The sequence below is a fragment of the Alnus glutinosa genome, chromosome 8, assembly GCF_958979055.1.
Source record: "Alnus glutinosa chromosome 8, dhAlnGlut1.1, whole genome shotgun sequence".
Taxonomy (NCBI): Eukaryota; Viridiplantae; Streptophyta; class Magnoliopsida; order Fagales; family Betulaceae; genus Alnus; species Alnus glutinosa.
In genome coordinates, this window is record NC_084893.1 from 16,642,361 (window position 1) to 16,668,141 (window position 25,781).

The 25,781-nt window shown below is 37.9% G+C and overlaps 1 protein-coding gene across 3 annotated transcripts; it reads left to right on the plus strand.

Moving 5' to 3' along the window:
* The first annotated feature begins 2,095 nt into the window (after nucleotides 1-2,095).
* LOC133874813 (translation initiation factor IF-2, chloroplastic) lies at nucleotides 2,096-25,119 on the plus strand. Of its 3 annotated transcripts, none has more exons than XM_062312673.1 (13): nucleotides 2,096-2,287; nucleotides 2,385-3,962; nucleotides 4,111-4,143; nucleotides 4,435-4,548; nucleotides 4,780-4,933; nucleotides 5,118-5,212; nucleotides 5,309-5,371; nucleotides 5,513-5,668; nucleotides 5,830-5,895; nucleotides 20,197-20,433; nucleotides 21,316-21,591; nucleotides 22,525-22,713; nucleotides 24,566-25,119. In XM_062312673.1, exons 2-13 carry the CDS (start codon nucleotides 2,478-2,480, stop codon nucleotides 24,725-24,727), a joined length of 3,030 nt encoding a protein of 1,009 aa, XP_062168657.1. In that variant the 5' UTR covers nucleotides 2,096-2,287; nucleotides 2,385-2,477; the 3' UTR covers nucleotides 24,728-25,119. The 3 variants fall into 3 exon arrangements, with proteins under 3 accessions (XP_062168657.1, XP_062168659.1, XP_062168658.1); XM_062312675.1 differs by having other exon boundaries at nucleotides 2,395-3,962; XM_062312674.1 differs by having other exon boundaries at nucleotides 2,096-3,962.
* The last annotated feature ends 662 nt before the right edge of the window (nucleotides 25,120-25,781 follow it).

A 25,781-nucleotide genomic window follows, 5' to 3' on the forward strand; every position in this document is an offset into this window, starting at 1 on the left:
CTATTTGGATGGAAAAGTTATATTAAACCAAAGTCCTCCGAAAATAACCTCATTTTGACACTTAAAAAAAAAAAAAAAAATCAAATTTACTCCTTATAATTATTAATTAATAACAAAATTAAAATAATAATTAAAAAAATGAAAAAAAATGAAAATGAGGTGGCCAGCCCCCTAGCCATCATTGTAAATATTGGTAAATTACCAATCTCTAGATCCTGTATAATTTTTAGGGTTAAATACCCCAGAGGTACCTGAGTTTTACGTGTTTTTAAATTTAGTACCTCAGTTTCATTTCGTATCACAGGTAGTACCTGAATTTAGAAGAAAATAACCCTAGGTAGTACCTGTCAGATTTCTCGTGGGAATTTCAACTTCTCGCCACGTGTCAACCGCTGAAGTTGACACGTGGCACTACATAAAAAAAAAATTAAAAAAATGTTTAAAATTAAAAAAAAGAAAAAAAAAAAGAAAAAAAGAAAAAAAAAGGGGGGTGGCTCACCATGGGGGTGGCCGGCCACCCCCATTTTGGCCAAGGAGGTGGCCTAGCCACCCCCTTGGCCGGTCTGGGGTGGCCGAACCACTCCCTAGGGCCAAAACCCTTCAATTTTTTTTTTTTTTTTTTTTTTTTTTTTTTTTCAACTGTGGGGTGGCCGAACCACCCCCTAGGGCCACGAGGGTGGTTTGGCCACCCCCAGACCGGCCGGACTGGGGGTGGCCGAACCACCCCCGTGGCCCTAGGGGGTGGCCGAACCACCCCCGTGGCCCTAGGGGGTGGTTCGGCCACCCCCTAGGGCCAAAACCCTTCAATTTTTTATTTTTTTATTTTTTTTTTATTATTATTTTTTTTCAACTGTGGGGTGGCCGAACCACCTCCTAGGGCCACAGGGGTGGTTCGGCCACCCCCAGACCGGCCGGACTGGGGGTGGCCAAACCACCCCTGTGGCCCTAGGGGGTGGTTCGGCCACCCCCTAGGGCCAAAACCCTTCAAATTTTTTTTTTTTTTTTTTTTCAACTGTGGGGTGGCCGAACCACCCCTTATGGGGTGGTTCGGCCACCCTAGACCGGCCAGACAGGCCAAGGGGGTGGCTGGGCCACCTCCTTGGCCAAAATGGGGGTGGCCGGCCACCCCATGGTGGCCAAGGAGGGTGGCTCAGCCACCCCTCTTTTTTTTTTTTTTTTTTTTTTTTTTTAATTTTTTTAATTTTAATAATTTTTTTTAATTTTTTAATTTTTTAATTTTTTAATTTTTAATTTTTTTTTTGGTGCCACGTGTCAACCTCAGCGGTTGACACGTGGCGAGAAGTTGAAATTCCCACGAGAAATCTGACAGGTACTACCTAGAGCTTTTTTCTTCCAAATTCAGGTACTACCTGTGATACGAAATGAAACTGAGGTACTAAATTTAAAAACACGTAAAACTCAGGTACCTATAGGGTATTTAACCCTAACTTTTAAAGTATTCTATTATGATTTTTTTAAAAAATTTCAATAATTTTTTTTTAAATGAAATGATTGAGATTTTGTTTCATAGATATTTATCACATTTATTAATCCAATATTTATTATCTTAATATTAAAAATAATTATGTTGATATGATAAAAATTTTATAATTTAAATTAAAAACAACAATTAAGATTTAAAAAATCTAGATAATAGAATATCTAAAAAAGTCGGGTTTTTTTTTTTTTTTTTTTTTGATCTTTTGACTCACTTGGAAAGGAGTAATGCTACACATCATCCCTTTGTCCTCCTTTTGTCCTCCAAAAATTGATGTGGCTCTTAAAATCACCATTAAATTTTTGATATATTACTTTTAAATTTTGATCCAACGGTGATTTTAAGAGACACATCAATTTTGGGAGGACAAAAGGAGGACAAGGGGATGATGTGTAGCATTACTCCTTAGAAAGATCAATGGACGTAATTAATCCGTCCGATCTATGGAGAAAATTTGGTCAATGAATCCTCTTCTACGCAGAGCAGACAAGAAAAGAAAAAAAAAAAAAAAGAAAAAAAAAAACGGGGGAAAAAAAAGCCAAGGCAAAGCGCGGCACCATAGAAACGAGACAGCCTTATCGCATTGGACACAGAATATTTACAGGCAGATAAGCGGCCACACGTACTCCCGTCCAACCAAATTTAGCCTTTTCCGTCTTCAACCACAGGTACCATTTCTTCAAGTTCCTTTCGGACGCCCCCGCAGGCAAGACTCTTTCTAACTATAGAAATTCCAGAACGCTGTTACCCCTCTTCTCTCAAAGAATTTCGCAAAATTCTGGGAGAAAGGTAAGAACTTTGTCTTCTTGATACAGTAGATTATATATATGTTGTTGGGCGCTTGGGTAGCTTGAATTCTTTTTCTTCATTTTTCTCTGTTTCTAAGTTAATATCAGGAACTGAAGTAATTGATGAGGAATTGTAAGAATTGGGAGGAGATAGCGGCGGGGTCCAATGCTAAAAATTAGTAGTAGCAACTATGCAAGGAACAATGGCTTCTCTGGCTTCCCTTGCCGGTTTGGGAAGTAGTGTAGTATCGGAAAGGTCCCGGTCGACGGTGTTTAGGGCTAAGAAGAAGAGATGGCATTGCGTACTGCCTGTCTGTAAATATTCGGTGACAACAACTGACTTCGTCCCCGAGCAAGGCAATGCAGTGTCCCTTAAGTCATCTACTAAGACCTACGGGGGAGGTAAAGGTGATGACCGTGATGCTGGCTTTCTCCTCAAGCCTGCTCCTAAGCCGGTCTTGATGTCCTCCTCAGGGTCCAAGGGAGAGCCCCTTTCAGTCACTTGGGACCCTGCTTCAATCGATGGGGGTTCTTCTGATGACGACAGGGTAGAGGATGTTGAGGAGAGGAATAAGATGATTGAGTCACTCGGAGAGGTATTGGAGAAGGCAGAAAAACTAGAAACTACGAGGCTGAGTGACCCGGGTAGGAGTAGAGATAGTGGGGTTGTAAATAAATCTACACCATCTAATGTAACTACTACTGATTTGGGAAGTGCTAAGTCGACTAAAGTTTCTAAAACTATGAAGAGTGTGTGGCGGAAAGGAGACACCGTTGCAATTGCGCCGAAGGTTGCGAAGGAATTGTCTTCAAAGCCTAGTAAGCCAATTGAGAAAGACGAGATTAAAACAGGGCAAGGGGGAAAGATAGAGCCTCAAGCAACTACTTCTTTTAGACCCTCTCAGCCACCTTTGCGACCTCAACCAAAATTACAAGCTAAGCCTTCTGTGGCTCCTCTGCCTGTGATAAAGAAACCTGTTATCTTGAAGGATGTTGGAGCAGTTCCAAAGTCATCCGTGATTGATGAAACTGACAAAGATTCGAAAACTGCAGAACGCAAGCCAATTTTGATTGACAAATTTGCTTCTAAGAAACCGGTGGTTGATCCTCTGATTGCTGAAGCAGTCTTAGCCCCTGCACGACCAGGAAAAGGCCCTCCTTCTGGGAAGTTCAAAGATGATTATCGTAAAAAAAATGTTCCAGCTGGTGGAGGACAGCGGAGACGAATGGTTCATGATGTCGACATTCCAGATGATGTTAATGTCTCTATCCCAGGTGCAGCCAAGGCAAGGAAGGGGAGGAAATGGAGTAAAGCAAGTCGGAAGGCGGCTAGACTTCAGGCTGCCAAAGAGGCTGCTCCTGTCAAAGTAGAAATTCTTGAGGTTGGCGAAGAAGGTATGTTGTTAGAGGAGTTAGCCTACAACTTGGCTATTGGTGAAGGTGAAATTCTTGGGTATTTGTACTCAAAAGGGATTAAGCCTGATGGAGTGCTAACTATAGACAAAGATATGGTGAAAATGATTTGTAAAGAATATGACGTGGAAGTCCTAAATGCTGACCCCATTAAGGTGGAAGAAAGGGCAAGAAAGAAGGGAATTCTTGATGAAGAAGATCTGGACAAACTACAAGACCGGCCTCCTGTTATCACTATAATGGGTCACGTGGATCACGGGAAGGTCAGTGTGTAGCACTTTGGATTCCTCATTTTCTGTTTGAACCTTCTGCATCCATTTCCTATTTATTTATCATTGTTTTGCGTTGAACGCTAATATATCCTGATGTGTAAACTTTGCTAATATGTTTTTATTGCTACCGACTTGGCAGACGACCCTTTTGGATTATATTCGGAAGAGCAAGGTACATATGGAAGCTTAATCATCTTGATGCTCCTTTCAGTTTCTTTTGCAATGCCCATTGTGGTATAAGGTCTTATGGCTTTGTATTTGTGGTAATTTTTGAATACTTATTTTCTTTTTTCCTATCACGAGATTAGTTTATGGTTGGGTTAAAATGCATAGTTCTAGACAAATTGTTCCTTATCATGTTTGACTTTGATATTGGATTTATATTTTATTCAAGTTTTGAGCTATTGGTATTGGCATGTCATTCATATTATTCAACTGAAGCCTGACTGCTAGATATTTGCAGGTAGCCGCCTCAGAAGCAGGTGGGATTACACAAGGAATTGGCGCATACAAAGTGCTAGTTCCTGTAGATGGCAAGGTGCAGTCATGCGTGTTCCTTGACACCCCTGGACATGAGGTACATTTTCCTGCAAACATGTTAAGTTTTAGCTTCTTCCTCCACCCCACCCCACCCCCCTCCCCTACCCCCCCAGGCCGGGGCGGGTGCATATAAGGTGCTAGTACCTATATTGGCATGATATGCACCATTTTTTTTTTTTTTTTTAAAATTTTTTATTTTCGCCTTTGTGGGTCATATTTGGGGTTTTATAGTGATTGTTTAGGTGACTAATTATTTCTGCTCCTGTAGGCTTTTGGAGCAATGAGGGCTCGTGGAGCAAGGGTGACAGACATTGCTATCGTTGTAGTTGCTGCTGATGATGGAATCCGTCCTCAAACAACTGAGGCCATAGCTCATGCCAAAGCAGCTGGAGTACCGATGGTGATTGCTATAAATAAGGCATGTCAACTGTAATAGTGTGGTTTTTTTTTTTTTTAATTATTATTATTATTATTATTTTTTTAACCTTTTCTTTTCAAGATACCATGATAAAGAGGACAAACAATTGGCAATTCCTGTTGCATTGTGCGGTCATCGATTCAGGATATGCTGATTCTCAATCTTAGCTCTTCCATTGTACCAGATAGATAAAGAGGGAGCTAATCCAGAACGGGTCATGCAAGAGCTTTCTTCAGTTGGCCTAATGCCTGAAGACTGGGGTGGTGACATCCCAATGGTTCAGGTATTTATCTCTTAAGTGCAGGAGTTGTAAAGACATCTGACATTGATGCTTTATACAGTTTCTGAAAGCTTTCATTCTTCAATCTCCTTTTAACAGATTAGTGCTTTTAAAGGGGAGAATATACATGAACTTTTGGAAACTGTCATGCTTGTTGCAGAGGTGAGTTAGATGTTATTAATGTGGAAACAGGTTGGCTTTGATATACTTATTGTATATTTTGATAAGTTGCAAATAGGTGATATTTTTTCTTTTTTGACATCTTTCTCCTTTATATCCTAACCATGTGTATGTTTGTTTTAGTTGCAAGAGTTGAAGGCTAATCCTGATAGAAGTGCAAAAGGCACAGTCATTGAGGCAGGTCTTCATAAAGCCAAAGGACCACTAGCTACATTTATTGTGCAGAATGGGACTCTTAAAACGGGGGATATAGTAGTTTGTGGAGGAGCCTTTGGAAAGGTTGGTATATAAGAGTTCAAAACTCTGAGAACTTTCTTTAAGATAAACTTCGGTGCTTATGTGACTATGATTAAGTTTGACATGCGTGGTTGGTTTTTTTTTTTTCCCCATTATTTCCATTACCCATCTTTAAGGGACATTGTTGTTATGCCCATGGTCAGGTGCGGGCTTTATTTGATGATGGTGGAAATCGTGTTAAGGAAGCTGGACCCTCTATTCCTGTACAGGTTTCTACTTAATAAATCTCTATCCTCTTTATTTGTTTCTAGCAATGTTACATGTTTCCCCTTCCACCCCCCTCCAAAAAATAAACCCAAAAAAGGTAAATGTTAGGGCGATTGTTTTATTAATAAAAAAAAAGCATATTGCGTTTTATGGAAGCCTTCATCTTGCAAAGTCAAACTGTTGAAATCTGTCTGTAAACTTCCTATATTAACTAATATTTTGTTTCTTCATTCCTTTTCCCCCCCGTTAATTCTTTTGATAACCATACTTGTGTGAGAAAAGGATCCTTTAAGCTTTAGGTTATCATTTATGGTTTGAAAAGTTATGGAGAGAGGATAAAACCGAAGCAATAGGTGGGAAATAGCCATTTCAGTCTTGACTGTACATAGATAATTAAGGATGTTTTGTTCAAGAAAAAACATGTTCTCTAGGTAGTTTTGGCAACCAACTTGAAGATGGCTTACTCATTTACCATAAATTGCTTCTGCCTTTCAACCCCTTCCTCCTATTTCTCTTTATTTCTTTAAATTATTACCCACTGCCCTTGAAAGGCTTTGGCCTAGCCACGCGTACTGGGTCGTGATCTGGACGCGGACGAAAGAATTCTTCACCCAGCAAAACTCTAGCTTAAAAATAAATAAATAGATGATAAACAATGTTTAATTTAAGAAAACATTGCTCTCTAGAACCGAGATGACTTAGTAGTTTTTTTTTTTTTTTGATATATATATATATATATTTATTTATTTATTTATTTTTTGATAAGTAAATTTTAGATATATTAAAAGCATAAGGCGCCCCTTAGTACACTGGAAGTATACAAAAGGAAGCACTTAACTAGGAATAGAAAAACAAACAAGAAAATCAACAAAGCTAATAGTCAGTGGGGACAAAAATGTCACCGTCCAAAGATACAACGTATGAAAAAATGAAGCTAAAATATCTTCCATGGAACTCTCAAAATCTTCGAAACATCTGAGATTTCTCTCTCCAAACACACCAAAAAATGCAAATAGGCACCATCTTCCAAATCGCAGCACTCCTCGACCTTCCAGATTTTCACCAACAAGCAAACAAGTTAATAACTCTTTTCGGCATAACCCAAGACATACTAAAATGATTAAAAATTTTAGTCCACAAAGTGTAAGCCACATCACAGTGAAGAAGAAGATGATCCATAGATTCCCCATCTCTCTCGCACAAGCAACATCTGTCCACAAAGATGATATGCCGCTTCTTGAGATTGTTCATAGTAAGGATCTTGCCGAGGTTTGCCGATCACGCCAAAAAAGCCGCCCTCGAAGGAACCTGAGTCAGTCACACACTCTTCCAAGGGAAGCCACTGCTATCAAAGCAAGCTAAAGATCTGAAGGAGGACTTGACTTTGAACAAACCTTTCTTGGAGGAGACCCATCGGAGCCTATCTGCATGATCTCTACTCACCTTTACTGAGTGCAACACCTGGAAAAAGGGAGCAAAGACACTCACTTCTCAATCATGCGCCTCTCTCACAAAGCTCACATTCCACTGAGTAGAATCGCCCAAAACCTCCATATTCTCTGCAACTGAGGCATCCTTCACTCGAGCAATACCAAAGAGATTAAGAAAAACTTCCTTCAGAACCACATCCCCGCATCACAGATCGTGCCAAAATTTTGTCCTAACCCCATCCTCCACCTCAAATCTAGCAAAACCAGATAAAGTTTCCCACCCTTTCTTGATGTTCTTCCACAACCCCACTCCATAGGCACCTACAGGCTCAAGGGAGCACCACCGGTCCCATAAACTACCAAACTTGGAACCTGCCGCAACTGTCCACCAAGCATCTCTCTCAATTCCATACCTCCATAACCGTTTACCTAGCAATGCGCGGTTGAGCATCAACAAGTTCCTAATACCCAAACCCCCTTCTGAAATTGGGGTACAAACCTTCGACCAACTCACCAAGTGAAATTTGAACTCCACCAATCTCACCCAATAGAAAGTCCTGTCGTAACTTCTCAGTACGACCAGCAACACTCCCCGGGATAGGGAATATAGACAAGTAATATGTGGGTATGTTGGCTAGGGTAACTCTTAAGTCCATTAAGGTTAGGAATTAAACGCTTATAAATATCAATGTAATGGTTTTTTCTAGCATGGTTGAATAAAGAAGACAGCTATGAGAATTTCAGAAACTATTTTTTTGATGAATAATAAAAGTTTTATAGAAAAAAGGCAAACCTTGTACATGAAGAGTATAGATGAGAGCCGTGGCTTATCTACTACGACAATCTAGAAAACAAATCAGGTCTATCAAATTCCCTAAGGGAAAATTAGGAACATATATAATAGCCCAATCCAGAAGAGATCTCAGAAATGAGGATTTAAAGAGAAGCACATTGGTCCCACTATCCTCAAAGAGTCGTCGATTCATTTATCTCTAAATGCTTTACATTAAGAAAGTGGGAATAACTTTCCAAATAGCCTCTCTGGAATGTCCCCAACATTGAAATTTTCAACAATGGAAAAGTTGTAGAATGTTACCAGGCATGACCCAAGAGACCTCAAAGTTGTTAAGAACTAAGTGCTAGATGTCAGTAGCATACTCATAATGGAGGAGAAGATAATTAATGGTTTCCTCATCCTTCTTACAGAGGGAACACCGGTTAATCAACTGGAACCCCCGCCTTTTGAGATTATCCACCGTAAGGATTCTACCCAAAGCCGTTGCGCATAAGACGAGAATTTCATAAACTATTGCTTTATGTAGTGTGTGATGCAATCATACTCAAGGTGTGATGAGAAGAACCTTAGGTTTGATGGTTAGGAAAACAAGTTGATGCCTAGGCTTATCTCTTTTCTTTTTTCTTCTTTCTATTTTCTTTTTAGTTTTCCAGCAATTTTGGGCCTGTTTGATTGAGTTTCAAAAAGTATTTTCAGTTTTGCATTTTGAAAAATGTTTTTGAAACAATAAATATTGAAAAGTGTTATTTGTGGGGACCACATCTAAAAACTTGTTTGGTAATTGAAAAGTGTTTTGATTTAGTTTTGACATCATTAGGGTGGTTGCATCTCTTGTATACTTTTTGTGTACAAGAAGTATCAGCTTTGCCTTTTTTTAATAAATTATTATTCTTAAAAAAAAAAAGAAAAAAAAAGCAAAAAGAACTTTAGGTTTGCCGGAGGGAGGCTGGCCTCCACAGGCACCATTGTGGTGGTCGCAATGCAGATCCAGCAACCAAGTGGAGCTACCAGACTGATCTGGTCGCTGCCAGGCAGATTTAGCGGCTACTGTGCAGATCCAGCGAGCTAGGCACATGTCTAACATTGGTTCCTATCATTTGATTTTTAAAAATTTACAAATATGACACTAGAGACTAGTTGTCAAACATATTTCAAGAGTATAGACGATAAAAAATGTAAACTGAAAATTGTTTTCTGTGAGGGCCAAAAACTTGTTTAGACAACTATTGTCTGAAAAGCATTTTTTGGTGTTTGAAAACTGAAGTGTTTCGGAAAATTTTACCAAGCAAGGCCAAATTATTTTACCAGGCACCGGGATGGCCATTGTCAGATTTGGGTGGCTACCGGATGTACATGGCAGCCAATGCGGTGGTCACTGTCAGATCTATGTGGCAGACATAGTGGGGCTGTTAGATCTGTCTGGCAGCTACCGCGATGACCTTTTTTTTTCTTTCTTAAGTACTACCGCGATGATTGCTATTAGATCTGTGTAGCATTCATTGCGGTGGTTGCCAATCCATCTAGCAGCCCTGTGGTGCTGGTTGGATCTACATGACGGCCACTGCAGGGCTGCCAAATATGTCTTGAAACCACCATAGATTTGTTTGCTAGCCACTACGGTGGCCGCCACCAAATTTGCTTGGTGGCTATTGGATAAGTTGGGCATTCTTCACATGGCTGGTGGCCACCCTAATGGAGGCAAGCTCTAGCAAACTCAATTTTTTTTTTTTTTTGTTAATTTTTTTTTATTTGTTTTTTGAAAACACTTCTTAGTTTGGAATAGACAAGCTTTTTTAGCACTGGGGTGGCCGGCCATGCAAAAAAAGAAATTGGCTTAGATATGATGGTCATCAAGTATGAGGGGCATTTTTGGTAAATCACTCTTTTTATTTGAATTTATAGGGGATGGCTAGGGTTTTCTAGTCTCCCAAGAACATTTTCAACTTTAGTTTTTGAAAATAAATTATTTAAACTATTTTTATTTAAAATGGGCTTTTAAAAAAAAGAAAAAAAGAAAGAAGAGAAAATACACTTTTTTTTAAAAAAAAAACAAAAAAAAATTCTAACCCACTGTCTTGGACATAACCTTCAATCCCATGATCTAGCCCAATGTAGGCCCACCTCGTGCCCTAAGGTCCATTCCCAAAATAGTAAATTTTCTCGAAATGGAAACTTTCCAATTCGGAAAACCCTAAGTCGCTTTAAAGGGAAATTTTCCACTGATCTTTAGCTATTGATAAGTCTTTTTCTAAAAGAATCAATTCCGATCCTAATTGATGTTTAACAATCAAACAGATAAATTATAACTCGGATTTAGGGCTAAGGATATATTTTTTTTGATAAGTAATTGCAATTATATAAAAAAACGCAAAGGGGCGCAACCCTTATATACGGGAAGTATACAAGAGAACCCCTAACAGGGACGAACAGAGAATAAATTTAAAAATTCTACATAAGTAAAAGCACTCAAACTAAGATGGGGCGCTATCCAAAAATATAAAGTATTGAGCAACCGCTTCCGTAGCTTTACCATGGATGTCTCTACATCTTTAAACAGCCGAGCATTCCGCTCCCTCCAAATACACCACAGTAAGCATAAAGGAGCTAACCGCCAAGCCTCTATAGCATGACCACCCCCAAGCGCCGCCCCTAGGGGCTAAGGATATTACATAATGAATGCCTTAATATTAGGATTAGATCCGGGGAGCTAGGTGTGTTGTGCAAGCTGGACATTAAAAAGGCTTATGATAATGTCAATTGAGACTTTTGCTGTATATGCTGAGGAGATCTTGTTTGGGGGAGAAATAATTTAGTGGGATAGCGCATTGTATTTCCTCGATGTGTTTCTCTATATTGGTGAGTGGCACGTCGACGAATTTTTTCAGTATTTCCCGTGACTTGAGATAGGGAGACCCTTTGTCTCCTTTGTTGTTTGTTATTGTTATTGTTATTGAGATGCTAAGTAGAATGGTTACAACTTTAGTGAACATGGGTCTCTTATCAAGCTTTTCAGTAGGGTCTAGGAATGTTGGTGCCCTAAACATTTCCCATCTCTTGTATGCTGATGATATTTTACTTTTTTGTAGGGAAAATCCAGATCATCTTTGTAACATATGTTGTTTATTATGCTTTGAAACCGTTTTTGTGACGTCCCACATCGGCTTGTATTGGGAATGGGGATATACTTATATATATATATTTGTATCCTTCTTGACACAAAGCATTTTAAAGTTGTGATTGCCATGAATCTATTAGAACCACGCAGTTAAGCGTGCTTATGCGAGAGTAGTACCAGGATGGGTTACATCCTGGGAAGTCTGGTTCGGGGAAGCCAAAAGCGGATGATATTGTATCATTGGGGGTATGTCGTTACAAATAGTATTAGAGCCATTGCCTAGCTTGAGATGTAGGGAGCGTACACAAGCCCATAAGGGTCACCAGCAAGCACTTGCTACAACGCCAAGATTGGGATGATCCCGTCAAGGTCGCCTGCAAGGCTAGGTCCTAAGAAAGGTGATTGTGCCGTCCCAGTTCGCTTGGGTATGAGAATGATGCTTGTTTGTATATTCATACCCTTATTGGCACGAGTTTTAAAGTCGTGATGGATATGAACCTATCAAAATTCTGCAGTTAAGTGTGCTTGTGTGAGAATAGTATTAGGATGGGTTACCTCTTGAGAAGTCTGGTTCGGGAGGGCAAAAAATAAAAAATATTGTGTCGTTGGGGGTGTGTCATTACAGTTTTAGGTTGGAGGATCAATCTGGCTAAATCAGAGTTGGTCCCCCCATGTTGGCAATGTCTCTTTTCTTCCTATGAAATATCTAGGCCTTCTGGTGGATGCTTCATTTAAGGTCAAATCTATTTGGGATGGTATTATTGAGAAGATAGAGCGATGTTTGGCTGGATGGAAGATGATGTATTTGTCAAAGGGTGGGAGGGTTACCTTGATTAAAAGTACTTTTTTAATTTGTCTATGTACTTCATGTTTCTTTTTCTCCTCTAGGTTGGTGTTGCTAATCAGATAGAGAAGTTGCAGCGAGATTTTTTGTGGGGTGGCATGGGCGATGAGTACAAAATCCACTTGGTGAGCTGGTCTAAGGTGTATTCTCCGATCTCTAAATAGGTAGTGACACTCTCATTGGTGGAACGTTAACTTTCTTAGAGCGGCTCACGATTGGGAGGTGGACGTATTAACTCATTCTTCAATTTGTTGTACTTCTCTAGATTGAGACAGGATAGTGAAGATAAGCTTTGTTGGATACCTTCTAAGAAAGGGTTGTTTGATGTTCAATCTTTCTACAATGCCCTTGCTCCCCATGATGGCACTCCATTTCCTCGAAGGAGTTTTTGGAGGAATAGGGCTCCTTTGAGAGTCGTGTTCTTTGGTTGATCGGTTGCGTTAGGGAAGATTCTCACTAAAGATAATCTAATAAAGCGGTGGTTGATTGGTGCTATATGTGTAAGGAGAGTGGGGAGTCAGTGGATAACCTTTTACTCCATTGTGAGATGGCTAGTGCTCTTTGGAATACTATCTTCAGCCTTGTAGGGTTGGCTTGTGTTATGCCTACTCGAGTAGTAGACCTCTTCGCCTGCTAGAAAGGGCAATTTGGTAGGCTTTAGAATACTGCAATGTGGAAGATGGCTCCATCCTACCTTATGTGGTGTCTTTGGAGGGAAATAAATGATCGGATTTTTGAAGATTGCAAACAGACGTTGGAGGAATTAAATGATTTTTTCTTTAAGATTTTATTACTGGACAACTGCCTTTAACTTAAATATTTCTAGCTTTTATGTTTTTCTGATTCTTTTGCTTCTCCTAGTTAAGTGTATTTTTTGTATACTTCCTATGTATTTGGGTTGCGCCTTTTGCACTTCTAATAAAATGCGATTACTTATTAAAAAAATAATCATATAAGGCTAGTGCTAGATTAAAAGTGGGTCGAGATATGAAATTAGAGAAATGATTTCTCATGTGAACTAGCTGGTTTGCTAAGTTGGTGGGACTTACTCTGATGTATCGGGGGGGATTTCAATGTAACTTGCTTTCCGTGTGAGAGATCAAGTGAATCCCGTTTGTGTTCAGCTATGTTGGAGTTTTCTGATTCCATTTTTGAGCAAGTGCTCATGGACATTCCCTTTGTGGACAGCTCTTTTGCGTGGTCTAGTAACAAGGACCCTCCTTCCTAGTCTAGGATTGAAAGACTCCTAGTTTCCTTGATATGGGAATCCCAATTCCCTGATTTGCTCTAGAAGAGGCTACATAGACTTTGTTTAGATCATTTTCCCATTCTTCTCAATTGTGGAGGCATTCCTAGAGCTAAAAGATACTTCAAATTCAAGAACATGTGGCTAAGGTTAGAGGGTTTTGTAGATAGGGTGAAATTGTGGTGGTCTCCTTATCACTCTCAGGGTACTTCAAGTTACATCCTACCCTGCAAACTTAAGGCTCTAAAATCTGATTTAAAAGCATGGAATGAAGAAAAGTTTGGCAATATAGAGAAAAAGAAATAGCTTATTTTGGCTGATTTACGGGTCCTTTTGAAGGTTTGGAGGAGGAGATATTGAGGAAGGCTGCGGTGACTAATGAATTTGGAGAGGATTACGCTTTTGGAGGAAGCAAAAATTGAGGGCACTATGGTTTAGAGAGGGTGACAAGTGCACAAATTTCTTGCATCAAGTGGCCAATTTGAATGGAAGGAACAATTCCATCGAGTAGTTGGTGGTTAATGGTACTGTTTGTTCAGATCAATCAGGGATCAAAGACCATAGTGTGCAGTTATACGATAGCTTGTTTCCCAAGCGGTTTAGTTGGCATCCCAGTTTGGATGGCCTCTTGCTTGATTCCATTTGGGGGGAGGCCAATTGTTGGAGAGACCCTTGAGGATGATGAGGTCTTTGAGGTGGTGAAAGCCCTTAATGGTGACAAGGCCTTCGGTCCAGATACTTTTACTGTTGGATTTTTCCAAGCTTGCTAGCTGATGCTTAAAGCAGACATCATGAATGTCTTCAATGACTTTCATACTAGAGGTATGTTTGAAAAGGTTTCAATGCCACCTTCATTTTGTTATTCCCAAGAATCCAAGGGCCATTGATATCAAGGAGTTTCAACCTATTAGCTTAGTGGGTGGAGTGTATAAGATTGTGGTCAAAGTTCTAGCTAGTAAGTTGAAATTTTTTATGGAGAAAATCATTTATAAGCCTCAACGCTTTCATCAAGGGTAGGCAGATCCTAGACTCAATTCTCATTGCTGATGAATGCATTGATAATATGCTTAGATTTGTGGTTCCTGGTGTACTATGCAAGCTGGATATTGAAAAGGCTTTTGACCATGTGAATTGGGATTTCCTTTGGTATATGTTGAAGAGATGCGGTTTTGGGAAAAAATGATGTAAATGGTTGGCATATTATATTTCATTTGTGCACTTCTCAGTCTCGTGAATGGGACCTTGTCAGGTTTCTTTAGTAGCTCTCGTGGCCTGAGACAGGGAGATTCATTGTCTGCCCTTCTTTTTGTTATTGTTATGGAGGCGTTAAATAAAATGATTTTAGCTTTAGTGGATGGGGTTTTGTTATTGGGCTTCATGGTGTGGTTAAGGAGTGGTGGTGCTATCAACATTTCTCACCTTTTGTTTGTAGGCGACCCCTTGGTATTTTGCAAGGCAAATCCAATTCTCCTTCGCAATTTGTGTAGTTTGTTTTTATGCTTTGAAGTGGTTTATAGTATGTGGATTAATTTGTCTAAATCAGAGTTAGTCTCGGTTGGTAATGTAATCAACATTGAAAGTATGGCTAGTATATTGGACTGCAGGGTATCTTCCTTACCTATGAAGTACCTAGGTCTTCTCTTGGGAGTTTCGTTTAAAGCCAAGTCTATTTGGTATGATATCATTGAGAAGGTACATTGTCGTTTGGCTAGATGGAAGATGTACTTATCAAAGGGTGCGAGAGTTAATTTGATTAAAAGCACTTTAACTAATTTGACTACCTATTTCATGTCCCTTTTGTCCCTTCTAGTTGGTAATCGCCTAGAGCAGCGGGACTTTTTGTTTAGTGGTATGGGTGAAGAGTTCAAATTTCACTTGGTTAACTAGGCTAAGGTGTGTACTTTGATAGCTGAAGGAGGGTTTGGGGTTCTGAGTTTACTTGTGTTCAACCTGGCTCTTTTGGGAAAGTGGTTGTGGCGCTACGTTCATGAGAAAGAGACCTTATGAAAGGTGGTTGTGGATTTTAAATATGGTAGTGCTTGGGGTGAGTGGTGTTCTAATGAGGTTCATGAGTTGCATAGGGTAGGGCAATGGAAGAATATTAGGAGGTGTTGGGGGAGCTTCGTTTAAAGCCAAGTCTATTTGGGATGACATCATTGAGAAGGTAGAGTGTCATATGGTTGGATGGAAGATGATGTACTTATCAAAGGGTGGGCGAGTTACCTTGATTAAAAGCACTTTAAATAATCTGCCTACCTATTTCATGTCCCTTTTCTCCTTTCCAGTTGGTGTAGCCAACCGCCTAGGTTGCAACGGGATTTTTTGTGGGGTGGTATGGTTGATGGGTTCAAATTTCACTTGGTTAGTTGGACTAAGGTGTGTACTCTGATAGTTGAAGGAGGGTTGGGGGTTCAAAATTTACTTGTGTTCAACTTGGCTCTTTTGGGAAGTGGTTGTGGTGCTACCATGAGAGAGAGGCTCAATGAAGGGTGGTTGTGGATTTTAAATATGGCAGTGCATGGGGTGAGTGGTGTTCTAATGAGGTCCATGAGTCGTATGTGATGGGGCTCTAGAAAAATATTAGGAGGGAGTGTAGAAAACTATCTTGCCACTAGATTTGAGATGAGAGATGGCTCCAAAATTCGTTTCTGGCTTGATGTTTGGTGTGGGGCTCAAACTCTCAAGACTTCTTTTTTGGACTTGTTTAGCATTGCCCATTTTAAGGGCACTGCTATTGTTGACCATTTGGAGCTTCCTAGTGCTTTCCATCAGTGGAATATTAATTTTCTCATAGCGGCTCATGATTAGGAGATGGATCACTTTACCTTACTCTTCACTTTGTTGCATTCCGTTGGAGTGAAACGGGACTGTGAGGATAGACTATGTTGGATTCCTTCTAGGAGAGGGTTGTTTGATGTTAGATCTTATTATAAGGTTCTTGTTCCCCATGATAATACTCCTTTCCCTTGGAGGATTATTTGGCGGAATGAGGCTGCCTTGAGAGTGCATTTTTTGGCTTGGTCGACCGCCTTGGGGAAGATCCTCATCATGGACAATCTAAGAAAACAACATATCATTGTGGTTGAGTGGTGTTGTATGTGTAAGAAAAATGTGGAGTCAATAGACAATTTTCTATTCCAATGTGAGATCGCAAGTGCTATTTGGAATACTATCTTTAGCAGTGTAGGGATGGTTTGGGTTATGTTTAGAAGGGTGGTAGATTTCTTTGCTTGCTGGAGAGCGCCAGGGGGTAGGTTTCAGCTTGAAGCAATTTGGAACATGATTCTGCCTTGCCTAAGTGGTGTTTATGGAGGGAAAGATACGATCGTAGCTTTGATGACCATGAGAGGACCTTAGTGGAATTTAAGGCTTTATTCTTTAAGACGCTCTTTCTTTGGGTAGCTTCCTCAGATTGCAGTATTTCAAACTTTTATGCTTTCTTAGATTTCTTCTCCGCTACTAGCTAGGCTTCTCTTTTGTATACTCCCTATGCACTTGAGGTGTGCCTTTAGGCTTTTTAATGAATTTTTTTATTATTTATTAAAAAAAATAAAGGATCTTCAAGAATTTATTGAAGTGGCTATCTAGTTTAAGATGTTCGTAAGCGTTATGAACAAATCTACACTTTTCAATCCTATACATGATGTTAGATTGTCAAAATTGCGTGGGGAAAAGGCCTGACCAACAAGAGCGGTTGCAAAAGCCCAAACAAAAAGAGAGAGTTCTACAAAAATGAAATTGGAAAGGCATAAGGACTTGTAAGTGATTCAGAACAGCATGCAGGAATACTCGGAAAGCGAGAAGAGCCAGCAACAGAGCTCAAACGGCAAGTTGAATGGCCTAAACCATCGACAGAGGAGTTGATACAGCTTATTGGAAGGCTAAAGGTAGTGGCTTTTGAGAAGAAGGTTTTTGAATTACTTGATGGAGATCAAATCAAACATGAGAGCCAATAAAAAGAGGTCGAATATGCTTTAAAAGGAATAGAAAATGAAAAATGAGCCATTAATCAGCCCCTTGCAGTGCATAAACGAATGAAAAGTCCTGATTTGAGAGAATGCTTCAAGTAGATCAATCTAAGGTTACGATGCCTATAACGATGGTTCTTATTGTTGATCTTTTCATTCCTGAAAAATTTAATACTCCAATTGGAGAAAAGGATATTATGTTGTCATTCTTCTTTCCTCATATGAAGAACATGAAATGGTATCAAGACCCAAACTCTTGTCTTTTGCTAAGGTCTTAATCTATGAGTTCAAAAAATATCAATTCTAAAGCACTTCAAAACTTGAGGATGAGTTTTCTCCGAACCGAGAAGGATGTAGGCCACGAGAAGTCAATTTTGTTTTAATCTAGTTTTATTTAATTTTAAGATTATATTCAATTCCATTTACATATGGATAACAACATATTATAGTTTTTTTTTTTTTTTCCTAGTTTTTCTGATTTTTAAAACTATTGTTCTTCCTTTTCTCCTAAAAGAGAATTTTCTTGCGTACTTCTTGTGTACTAGGATTGCACCATTTTGCGTTTTTCAATGAGATTATATTATTTATTTAAAAAAAATTAAGATTCAAGGGTATTTCTGTAGTTTATTTTATTATTATTATTATCATTGGGCACAGACTGTACTTTTGATTCATTAGGTCTTATTTTTGGTTTATTATTATTGAGTTTTATTTTTGTGTTTTCACTAGTCATTTGGTATTGAGCTTTAGTAGTTAAAGCCTAAGTTCATTAGGGTTGGGAATTAGACGCCTATAAAAATGGGTGTAATGGTTTTTTCTAGGATGGTTGAATAAAGAAAACGGCTGTGATTATGTAATCAATCATTCTAAGGTGTGATGCTTAGGAAAACTAGATATGATAACCAGGTTTGTCTCTGTTTTCTTTTTTCTGTTTTTGCAGTGTTCCAGCAAGTTGATTTCCCTTCATAACCCTTGGATCATTAAAACCAAAACCCTAAACCATCCATGCATCAAAATAGTTCTAGAAAAACCCCAAAAAAAGTCCATTACTATTCATGGGTTACTCTGTTTACAAATCGCTAACAGCTATCCCAACTCTAAATTGTTTTTTTTTTTTTTTTTTTTTTTTTTTTTTTTTTTTTTTTTTTTATCATCTTGATATTCTACCCTTCTGTTAGACCATTTAAAAAAAAAAAAAATCATATTCCCTAATATTTTTCCAGCTTTTTTCAACGGAAATCCTAGATGTAACTTGTCCCAAACCCTAAAAGATGTTACTGTTTCCCTTATATTTAGATTCGGGTTCATTGCCTTTGTCCTACATAAGCTTCATTTATATTCTTTTTTATAGTTTTTGTAAAATATACTAAAATAATGAAAGGATATTTGTTTTTTTTTTTTTTTTTTTTTTTGTTTTTGTTTTTGGTAAGTGACAGTTATTATGAGGTAAATTGTGTCAAACATTCCTTGTGGTTAGACCCATTCTATCAACACCCGCTAAGTTTTCAAATGTGTTATTGACAGCCGTGTACCACTCATAATCAAATTTTCTTTTCCATAAGGGAAAGTAAAAATAATGAACATACTAAAAAATAATTTAGGACACTATGAGCCAAGGGAAGTCACGGTTCTTGTTGCCATTGAGGAGTCTCATCCTCAATGTGGCAGTTGTTAGAGATGCACCAAACACGGAGGTAGTCATTGGAGGTGGTGAGGAGGTTGGGGCTTGTAGCACTCTTTGTTAGGGATGAATACGGTCTTGGTGGGAGGGTAGGGATGCTAGAAAAAGAGGCTGGTGTTGGAGCAAATCTTTCTTCCATTGTTGTTCTCACAAATCATGAGTCCTTTTATTTTAGGACCCAGATTTGCTCACTCCATAATCTATTTTTAGAACTTCAGAATTGAGACTTGAGAGGAATTAAATCCATCAGAAAGGGAGTATAGATGGCTTTTTACAACTACCAAAAATAGCAAAAAAGAGGCAGAGCCAATAGTATTGAAGCTACTACCTCATGGGCCCCTGCCCCCTCCCCCCTCGATTTGGCTATGGTAGAATTTTTCTTTTGCTTTCTCTTTGATTTTCTCAATACAAAAGGCAACCTTTCCTTTTTATGGCCCTATCTTTCTCTCTCTATCTCTTATCAATCCCTTGCTTCTCATCTTGATATCAATAGCTCATTCCTTTCTTCTGTAAAAGAACACGTAAAATATCAAACAGGATCCTCTCCTTTCTCGACTTCAATAATTCTTCTTTCCTTATTTTACTCGTTCAATTTTGGTACTCCACCTAAAACCAATTGACATCAATTATTATTTAATTTTTTAATATTGTTTTTTGTTTGTTATTGTTATTTTTAGTTTTCAATTATTTTTTTGGTAGAAAAGGATATTCTGCATGGGATTGAGACGCACAAAACGTGTTTTCCATTAGCCTAATGGAATGAGCCTATTAAGAAATATGGGTAATACATGGGATGTCAATAGCACATGAAAGCCGAAGGGGTATCAATGGAAATAAGCCTAACCGCAAAGACTGTCTGATTCAATTTACTTCTTTATCAAAGAAAAAGACGAAGAATCAAGTATAGAGCGGCATACATAGAATTTCCCTGACATCTAAGCGCTTTTTTCTCATAGGTCTGTTTTTTCAGATTTGATGTTTCTGTAGATAACAATTATAAGGAGTTGCTGTCATTCTTAAATATGTGGTTGAAAACAAAATACAGGCAAGAATAAATTGGTTCTTTATGCAAGTTGCTTTGGAGATATTGTTGAGTGTTTATGTGAAAGAGCAGGTTAAGCTAACTTTTCTGGTATTGTTAGGGTTGAGATTTTTAGCTCCAAACCACTCCTTTCAATTTGTTTATTTATTATTTTATAATTTTCTTCTTCGTATGTCTGCAGATAATTGGATTAAATAATGTTCCTATTGCGGGCGATGAATTTGAGATTGTTGACTCCCTTGAAACTGCACGTGAAAAGGCTGAGTCACGTACTGACTCATTACGAAATGATCGTATATCTGCTAAGGCTGGTGATGGAAAGGTTACTCTTTCTTCCTTGGCTTCTGCAGTTTCAGTAGGAAAGCTGTCTGGATTGGACTTGCACCAGCTGAATATTGTCATGAAGGTTGATCTTCAGGTATGAATATTTATTTCATTTAGAATGAGTAAGCTTTTTTAACTCTCTCTCTCTCTATTTTGTCTAGAAGCTTGCTGCAAGTTTGAATAAAATCATAGACTACATTTTTAAAATTGTCATAATGATTTCATACAGTCATTGTAATAATGAAAACTGCTAGAAGAGAAACAACAATTTAGAATTTCACAACATTTTTTTTTTTTTTTTTTTTTATAGATAAATTTCACAACATTGAATTTGATGATTCTGGGTGGATGTCTCCCAAACTACCTTCAAATTAGGTAGTTGAGTGGAAGTCTAATGTCTAATAAATGTTAACTCAAGATCTCCACACAAATTGGACGAACACATAACATTTTTATGATTGTTAAATGAAATTATATTGATAAATTGGACAAAAACATATTTGTTTTTATGATTGTTAAATGAAATCATATTGATCTACCTGATTTGGTCCCCCCACATGGGTTTGATAGCCTTTTCTGGTCCAGATATGCGAATACCAACTCCATCTTTTTTCGTTTGGTAAGGAAATGAAATTTTAAAAATTTCCTCTAAATGTTAGGTATTTTTATGAAATGGACCCCCCCCCCCCCCCCCCCCCCCCCACAAAAAAAAAAAATAATAATAATAATAATAATAATAATAATAATTTTTACCCCCAAAAAATTATTATTATTATTATTATTATTATTATTATTTTTTTTTTTTTCAGTAATTTTGTCCCTCTCTCCAAAAATTTTAGTTCCACCCCTGCTTGAACACATACTTGCAAGTGTCTTCTGTGTTTCACTGACAGGGTATGGATGCAATATTTTTCATAGCTTCTCCTTGTAACTTTCTTTACGCCCTACTGAACTTAGTTCTCTTCATCATGATCAGGGATCCATTGAGGCTGTCAGGCAAGCCCTACAGGTGCTCCCACAAGATAACGTCACCTTGAAGTTTCTCTTGCAAGCAACAGGTGATGTAAGCTCCAGCGATGTTGATCTTGCAATTGCAAGCAAGGCCATTATTTTGGGATTTAATGTCAGAGCTCCAGGCTCTGTGAAAAGCTATGCAGAAAACAAAGGTGTCGAGATTCGACTGTATAGAGTCATCTATGAACTTATTGATGATGTGCGGAACGCAATGGAAGGACTCCTAGAGGCTGTTGAGGTTAACTCAGTTTATATTGGCTATATTATTTTAAATTGAAAACTTATTGTGTAGATACCATGACAGGAGGATAGTATATATGTTAAGCTGTGTTACATGGATTTTGATCCTCAGGTGCTAGCGTGTCTATAAGTGTTAAATTCATCTAACCTTATAGTCTTTGGACAGGCACAAATAAGTTTTTGAAGTCTCCCAACTTTTTTTTCTTCTTCATGTGAAACACGAAGATATAATATGAAGCGTCTATGTAATATAGACATATGTCTGACATGGGTACTAAACACTGCTGTACTGACCTCAAACTAGCCTTAATCCAATTGCTTGGGGTTACGGAATAATTTTCTTATATTCAGCTCTATCAGGGGCCTATCTCTGCTAAATCCTTGTGGATCATGTCGTTTATCACCACCTTTATCTTCATTATTATTGACCTCATCTTGTCCTTTTGGCTCCTTTAAGAAGCAAATCATCTCCATTTTGATCCATTCATTGTCTTTTAGGTTTGACATGGCTATTTTGTATATGCACATATGGTATAGGAACATAGGATGAAAGCTACCAAGGGACCTCCCAAATGAATTACTTGTGTTATTTTCTTTGCCTTGACACATGATTGGTACTCGGCATCTACAATCATAGCAATGTCATATACTGTTTTATACAGATACTTTCACCAGATAATGTGTAAGATATCTGTTCAATGCATAAGCATGGCCTTGTGTCTACTATCCCCCCAAAGAAACCCTCCATTTTGAACTCCTTATAGACTGCCTTCTAGAAATTGTAATTCTTGTCCATTTTTATTTTGAGCATGGAATGTCCTGGTCTATGTATAAACAAATAGGGCCATGCACTACTTATGTTTTAAATAAATATCCCAAATTTCTGGTACTGAAGATTTACAGTTCAGAGTTATTGCTTTTATGTTGATAGGAACAAATAACAATTGGTTCGGTGGAAGTTCGAGCTGTTTTCAGCAGCGGCAGTGGTCGTATTGCTGGCTGCATGGTAATGGATGGAAAAGTAGTAAAAGGTTGTGGCATTCGGGTTATTCGTAAGGGCAAAGTAGTTTATGTTGGCATTCTTGATTCATTGAGACGGGTCAAGGAAATTGTGAAAGAGGTATGATTATAACAAAGTTTGCTCTGTTTTGTAATACAAGGGCATGCCCATAGTTTTACAATATCTCAGTCCTTAAAAGAAAATTGACATATAAGTATAGTTGATCTTCCTTTCTTCATTTCGTAGGTCTAAATTTGCATTTCCATTGGATATTGAAGCTTGTCAGATTATGCTACATTTACCATATGATGGAAAATTATGTCTGCAATCTCTTGATGTTCATGACTAAAAAAGAAACATGTTTGTATCATCATCTGCTTTCTAATATTAAACTGTTAATAAAATAATTAAACTTCAATTAAGTACTTAAAGCCTGACCTTTTTTTAAAGCAAGTTTGGTTGAATGGCGGTCTTCTGGTTTAAACGACTTTCGTCTTTAGGATAATATGTGATTTGAGAACAGAACAAGACTTAGAAACCTAAGGTTGTACTTATCTTTATCTTGCATGATTTTTCTATGGGATGAAGGGTGGAATTCATGATGGTAAAGCTCTAAAAATTAGTTAACTCATTTGCTGGGACTTTTAATTAAAATATTTAAGAATTTGAATAGTAGTATAAAGATATAATTGATTAAGTAAAATGTTGTTATGCTGAACTTAAAAGTTGACATGCTTAAGCTCATGTATGTGCATGGAGAACTTGTGCCTTCTGTGTTTGGCAGATCAAACAAAACGATTATCCAATTTTCATCTATTTGTATGGTTGGACTATGCTGCTGATTACACAAAGGGTAAAGTAAAGCATAGGGTGCGTTTGTAAAAGAAACCATTTTTATAAAATTGAAAATGCTGATAATGTGAAGTGATGAAAGGAGTGCAATTAAATGATTTATTGTTGATAACCTTAATGGAGGGTTTCTTCTCTTTTCCTATTGGTTGGTTTTTGGTAAGTAGAAATGAATGGAAGGCAAATGCTTATAAATGACTTTGTTTTTTGTGCATTATTCGATTATTTCAAGTATTTTTGGTTCTTTTTCTATTACTAACTGAGAGCTAATCAAAAGGTGAAGGTATCTACAAGCAGTCTTATTGTTATAGCTTAGATTTATTGGATACTTGCATATAAAAAATTAGTAATATCACCACTTCACAGGGTGTGGCATGTGTTTCCATTTACCGTAGGCCATAAAGATCACGTCTTGCTTTCATAGCTGAGATGGAAATAATTATAATATGTTTGGCATATTCGCTGGCTCTATCATTTTCTTGTTTGGAGTTGAATCTATAGGTGATTGGAACTTATTACTCCCAGAACTCAATGAAGCACATAAAAATTCATCACAAATATTATCAGTGTGGAAAATTTAATAAATTGAAATTTTAAGAATTTGTTACATTCAAGGTATTTTACAATACATGCATGAATTTGTTGATGATAACTTTAGAATATATACTTGTATAAATTACACACACACACACACACACACACACATATATATATATATATATATATATGCTGAAGTCCTTAAACGTACAAAAACTGGAAAAGACCATAAAAACAGAGGGCTTCTTATTAGGAAAATATCTCCATGAATAATGATTTCTGCCTTTGCCAGTTACTGGCAGAATGTTGTCCTCTTTCTATATAGAAAGTTTTAAGTGAATTCCCTATCAGGCCTCTGATTTGATGCCTGCCATATGGTTTCTAGCATCAATATATGATGGTCGTTCTTGTGACTAAAGGATATCTTTTGGTTTACTGCATCTTCAGCATGTAAGGCCACAGAATTTCATGGCTAAACCTTTTCAGAAATAGAGTAATTACCCTTAACGTTCTTGTAGTCTTAGCATGAAATTTTTTTTTTTTTTTGGTCTCCTCTCTTTAAAATGCAGCTTGTCTTCTTGGCCAGGTAAACGCCGGACTAGAATGTGGAATTGGGATGGAAGATTATAGTGATTGGGAGGTGGGAGATGTTCTCGAGGCGTTCCGTACAATTCAGAAGAATCGGACCCTTGAAGAGGCATCGGCTTCCATGGCAGCTGCACTTGAAGGAGCAGGAATTGAACGATAGAAAAGCATGTGGCTATAAAAATAGCTTCAAAGCTTTTCTTGAGGAATCCAAGTGTTGTCTGGCTCGAAAAGGTGTACTACTATCCAATCAGTGCTTTGACAATGCTTAGCTGGTAAATGATTGGTTAATTTCCACCGCTTGCAATTGACTGGAATGTTGGTGCCAAGAGCATGAGCTTGTAGTGATTTGGGTCTTTTGTTGTATGCTTGTGCTGTATATAACATATCAGATTTCGGCATTTTTTTTTTTTTTTTTTTTTTTCTTGTAAAGAGGGGACGTTAATTCAAGTTGTAAAATTTCAACGTGGACAAAGCTTGTATCAACTACATAAAAGACCTCAGGAAAACCAGTAAGATTCATTTTGATGCACTGAGTGGATGCATCATTTCTCAGTCTTCAGGCTCAAGCAAATTGTTCAACGTGTTAGGGAGTGAAGGTGGTACACAGTAATAGCGAAACGTTAGAAACTAGCTATATATCTGATGGATTTCCAACATGACAATTATAAATATAGATTCCACTTTGTATTGTTTCAATCAGAGTTGTAGCCAACTTTGGTAGGAATACTTTAATTCAATCTTATAAATAAAACAAAAGCCCATCTAGTTTCTTTACTCGAAAGTGAAAGTTCTAACTCTTAATTTCCTTAAACATCCTTAAAGACCAGCCCACTTGTTCTCTCAGCGTGTTTTGGTTTTTTATGAAGAATTAAAAATAAAAAATAAAAAAACCCAATTCAAGCGGAAAGAGCTCAACAAAAAGAACAAAAGAAAAAAAGGGGGGGAAAATGCAAAATCAATTGGTGTGGTTTCACTTATTTATTATGTGCTCTGTGGTTTAAAAATGTTCTAATAGCTTCTTGTGGTATAAAAAATAACAAATTAGTCCATACTATTAGGAGTGTACATGCGGACATCAGTTTTCGATATCCGCATCATGTTTTTACTAGTCGCATCTATGTTGTTATTGCGGTTATTATCCACTATTTGCATTTTAGGCGGCTGACTTTTTCTTAAGCTCTAATATTTTGAAATTATATTCATTTTGCATTTCT